Source organism: Diospyros lotus, chromosome 3 (genome assembly GCF_014633365.1).
Source record: "Diospyros lotus cultivar Yz01 chromosome 3, ASM1463336v1, whole genome shotgun sequence".
Taxonomy (NCBI): Eukaryota; Viridiplantae; Streptophyta; class Magnoliopsida; order Ericales; family Ebenaceae; genus Diospyros; species Diospyros lotus.
Window position 1 is genome coordinate 20,177,185 of NC_068340.1, and position 4,625 is coordinate 20,181,809.

The 4,625-nt window shown below is 35.9% G+C and overlaps 1 protein-coding gene across 1 annotated transcript; it reads right to left on the reverse strand.

The window, feature by feature from the left end:
• Nucleotides 1–567: 567 nt before the first annotated feature.
• Nucleotides 568–3,820, reverse strand: LOC127796863 (uncharacterized). Its single transcript, XM_052329268.1, has 3 exons — nt 3,458–3,820; nt 1,358–1,481; nt 568–1,244 (listed from the first exon to the last, which is right to left on the reverse strand). The coding sequence occupies exons 1-3, from the start codon at nt 3,818–3,820 to the stop codon at nt 568–570; spliced, it is 1,164 nt and encodes a 387-aa protein (XP_052185228.1).
• Nucleotides 3,821–4,625: the final 805 nt, after the last annotated feature.

The window sequence follows — 4,625 nt, forward strand, 5'->3', positions numbered from 1 at the left end:
AAATCATCACACAGTAAACTAACAAAACCCAAAGCGATGTCTCTTTCCCCTTCAAGTTTACATATTATAGTACCAGCGTGAACATGATCTCCACCAGACAAACGTAATGCTTTAGCTATTATACGAAAGTGCATACCATGATTCTTCTATCGATCAATAACTTCATGCATTGCACGATGGATGTGAAGAAGTAGACCATTATCTCGGCAATAATAAGCCAAGTTAGTATTTGCAGTGAATCTCTTATTAAATAATCATGCAGTACGATAGAAACTCTTAATTCTCTGGCAAATATAGCCCTTTTCATCATTTTTTCACATGTACCTGCAATACCATTCAAGTAATGCCATTTGATTTCACCAATTAAATACAAAAAAATAGAATAAAAAATGAAAAAGTGAAACTCCCTCTAGAAGTTTTATTACACTTTGCAATTCGACAATTAATTTATATATATATATATATATTATTTGGACATTAATTATGATATTTTTAATAATACTCATACATCAATATATCATATATTTATATAAATGTCATTTAAAAGTGTTCAAATAACACTTTGCATTAATTTAGGATGGTGAAGATAGTTTGCACTGTAGCAAGAGAGAAAAGGAGTATGGCTGCAATGACAGAAATAATTGCCCACGGGCTTCTGAAGTAAGTTTGAGTTAGATTGGCGCGCCATTTATTCCAAGGTTTGTTGCAGTACACGATGAGATTCGTGTACACCTGGTCAAGGTTGCCGGTCATCTCCATGATCAAATCCTTGGAGATTGTGTTGAACAAATCAGCTGCCTCTTCGTCACTCCCAATGAAGTTGTCGATAATCCCTTTCGAGCTCAAAATTTTGATGTCTTGCTTGCCGTCGATGATGCGGTCCATGAATGCGACAAACGAAGTGATGTCATTGCCAGCAGGGATATGGCAACGCTCAAAGGCTATGAGATTGAGGAACATTAATTCGGTATCGTCAGTAACCATGAAATTGGGAAGTTTCAAGATGCCGTTTGAGAAGGTGATGTCCCGGAGACTTTTGCTTTCGCTTTTCATGAAGTGGATGCCGGCCTCATGGAGCTCCGTGGCTGGGCGGACGACGTTGTGGCCGCTCCTCTTGTTCTTTCCTTCTCCTTGATCTAGAGATTGGGGGGCTGCATTTCCGTGCTGGTTGTGTGTGTGGAGTAGGCCCTTGCGGTGGAGGTCAAGCACGTGCAAACATTTGTCCATCTTTGAGTAGTTGTTACCTATGTTGCACGAAAATACCTCATAAATGCTATTTTTCCGTTTTTGAAACGTTTTGGAAACGTTTTCTATTCTCGTTTCGGATTCTATTTATGTTTATTTTTTTTAAAAAAACGTCCGTTTCCACGTTTTCGTTTCTTATCAGAAACGTTTCCCATTTTCGTTTCTGTATAACATAGGTTGTTACTGTCGTGATCGAAAAGCCGAAATATGTCCTTGTTCAATTCTTCAACGTCAGGCTGCACAAATAATGTGAGGGGTAAAGCAAGTATGAAACCCCACTGGACATGAATGCGGGACATGAGGACATGAGACATGCCATTTAAGTAAGACACATGACATTGTGAATTAATAAAATAATATTTTATTTTTTAAAACAATAACCCGTTCTCAAAAGATTCAAAAGTATATTTTCAAGTGGTAAATATGCATTTAAATTTTTAAATGAATAACTTTAATATTTTAATTAACAATCACACTCCAATTGTCTTTGTCCACGGTATAGACGAGATTTTGGAAAATAGAAGTATAAATGGTATAAAAACTAAGTGGTCATGCAATCAAAACATGAAAAACAAAAAAATCGAATCATGTAATTATCAAGTCAATAAAATTGAAGAGTAAGAAATAAAACCCTTATTTTTTAGTGTTCGAATTGTCTGCATAGGTAATAAGTGTGCCTTGCATGTGTAGAGTAAGAAATAAAACCCTTGCTTTTTAGCATTCGAATTGTCCACATAGATAACAAGTGTTCCTTGCAGGTGTCTCCTTCCATGCCCTTTTGAAATTTTTTAGGAAAGTGTCAGACATGTCATGTGAGTCTATCTAACGCGTGTTGGAGTATCTGATGCTAATACGGAAACTCATAAAAAGTGTTTGTAGTATATGAGTAAATATAATAATATATTATTGATAATGTTGGGAATAATAAGAAAATTCACCTAAGACAAGTGTTTGGTCACAAAGTGTTAAACACCTGATCAACTTACGATTTGACTTTGAATACCCAATTAGCATGAATAACCTAGATTTTGAATAAATTGTACTATCAAATTACTTGAAGATAAATAATTGAAATAGGCTAACTCATGTAGAAAATAAGCACAAAAAATATCCTCAACTGTAAGATAAGAATAATTGTTAAAAACACAGTTTAGGCAAGAGAAGGTTTTCAAGTACTTTATGTGAAGCCTTTTTTTAAAAGTAATTCTAATTAGAAAATCCCTCCATATAAGACAATCTCTAGAAATTGGATTCAGGTTTATAGATAAATCCAAGCCCAGTATTAAGAAGCATAGGATAGGCATCTCAAGTTTCCTTGATGTCACATATCTTAATAATTTAGTAATTTCAATCCAAATTAATCTCAAACTCGCAAAAGTAGGAGAAATCAACTACATGGGCAGGACCGACTAATTCCCTTATGATCCTCATTATAAAGCTTAGCTTGAAAGGTATAGAAAGATCTCGAGAGGTGAGTTTAATGTATGATATTCTACATTACTCTTACATGCCTATAGGCTATCTCCTGAATTCTTTTCTAACTTAAGTATCAAAGTGGCATCTTTCCGATCAAGTTTTGGGATAGTTACTTTGGTTTTGATTGTGCAAAAATCTCAAGTTTAGATCAATTTATAATGTAATCCAAATCTACTATGAAATCTTATAAATTCAATTAGTGACTGACTTTTAAGTAGGGTAGAACAAAAGTCCAGTTTACCCGAACTAACCAAATCGAACTAACCAAACTTGTTGATTCGATTCGGTTAATTTTTTTGAAAAGTTCAATTTTTAGTTTAGTTTTTTGGTTGGAAGAATCGAACTAATTCAACTGATTGAATTTTAAAACGATGTTGTTTTGATGTTTATAAAATGACATTATTTTTTTAGTTTTGTGTGTTTTCTATCGGTTTTCTTCGATTTTTTTTTTTTTTTGTGATTTTTTCGGTTTAATTGGTTTGGTTCAGTTTATACAGTATGGATTCAATTTTTTTGGTTTAATTGGTTTGGTTCAGTTTATACAGTATGGGTTCAATTTTTTTAGTTATTGATTAGTTCAACTTTTTGGGTTAATTGGTTAGTTCGATTTGATTTTTCTCCTCATTTCAATTTAATCGGTTAATGAATTTCGATTGGTTCGGTAATGGAATCTACCGTTTGCATACTTGTACCTTTAAGTCTTTGAAAAAGAATAAGAAAAGAGTTTAATATATACCTCATCATTCTTGAAGATATATTTGAGCTTGAGTAGAAGCAACATTGGCAACTGATTCTCTAGCAGCAACATGTCAACCCTGATAAATGGCACAACATAAAGATCCCCATATCGACTAAAGACATGATCATCATCGGAATAATAGTTTTTAGGCTGGTATGCAACTCGTAATAATTCAAGCATGAAACACCCATCTAACATCATCAATTTTACGAATCTCTTGATATCATCTTGCCATAGGAGGGAATCGTACGAGTTCTTCAACTCTCGAACCACTTCCGTTATGGAGTCAAAGGAATTTTGAACAAGTTGATTTGATTGCTTGAAACAGCGGAGGAGAGCGCGTTCTTTGTGGGCCTCCATCGGCATCAGGTGAGGCTCCCTGTGGTGGTATGGCCCGAACGACACCACTCGGGGCAGCTAAGCTCTTTTGTTAACGTTTGAGTAGAGGGGAGGGACTTTATAGATGGACGTGCTCATCCCTCCCTATTGTTCTTCTTAGCTAGAACTATTGCCGGCGTTGTTGACCTTGGCTTGCATCTCCTCCACCCAACTGCCCATTTCCGCGTTTGCTAGCTCTCGCTTGCAAGATTTGTCATCTTTGATAAATTGTACCATTGTATAAATCCACTGCAAGTTGGTTTAAGTCAACTTTGGTCATCTATGGTCGTGAAGCTGCTAGTTGGTTACTTTCTACTTGTGGTCGGGAAGCTGCTGGTTAGCCACTCACACGAATTTTCTTCCAGTCTAAGCTGAGCCCACTCCTCTTTCAAATTAAATTCGCTGCAATTTCGTTTGACCAGTCATCTCTGAAGGCTATAGTCCGCTACTGTGTCTTTAAGGCCTTGTTTGATTGGGCACATTTTTCATGAAAAATGGTCATTTTCATTTAAATTTCAGGTTTTGATGTGTTTGATTACTCAAATTTTCCATAGAAAATGATTTCCATCTTTTGGTCACGTGATGGTTATTGTCACTTTTGTTGGAAAACAAATTCTTAGGGGGAGGGTTGGAAAAACTTTCCATGGAATTAAAAGTAGAGGGGGCGACGAAGTGAGAGAGTGAAAGAGCAAGAGAGAGAGAGGGAGAGAAACTCACTGAAGAGCAAACCAACTCCATCGCATCGGAGGCGGATGATGACCACTGCAAATCAACTCCCAGAATCGCT

Coding starts and splice junctions, on each gene's coding strand:
- LOC127796863 (XM_052329268.1), bottom strand. CDS start 3,820: ATGGAGGCCCACAAAGAACGCGCTCTCCTCCGCTGTTTCAAGCAATCA. Junction 1,482..3,457: donor ATATCTTCAAGAATGATGAG/GTATATATTAAA, acceptor TTATTTGTGCAG/CCTGACGTTGAAGAATTGAA. Junction 1,245..1,357: donor ACGAAAACGTGGAAACGGAC/GTTTTTTTAAAA, acceptor CGTGCAACATAG/GTAACAACTACTCAAAGATG.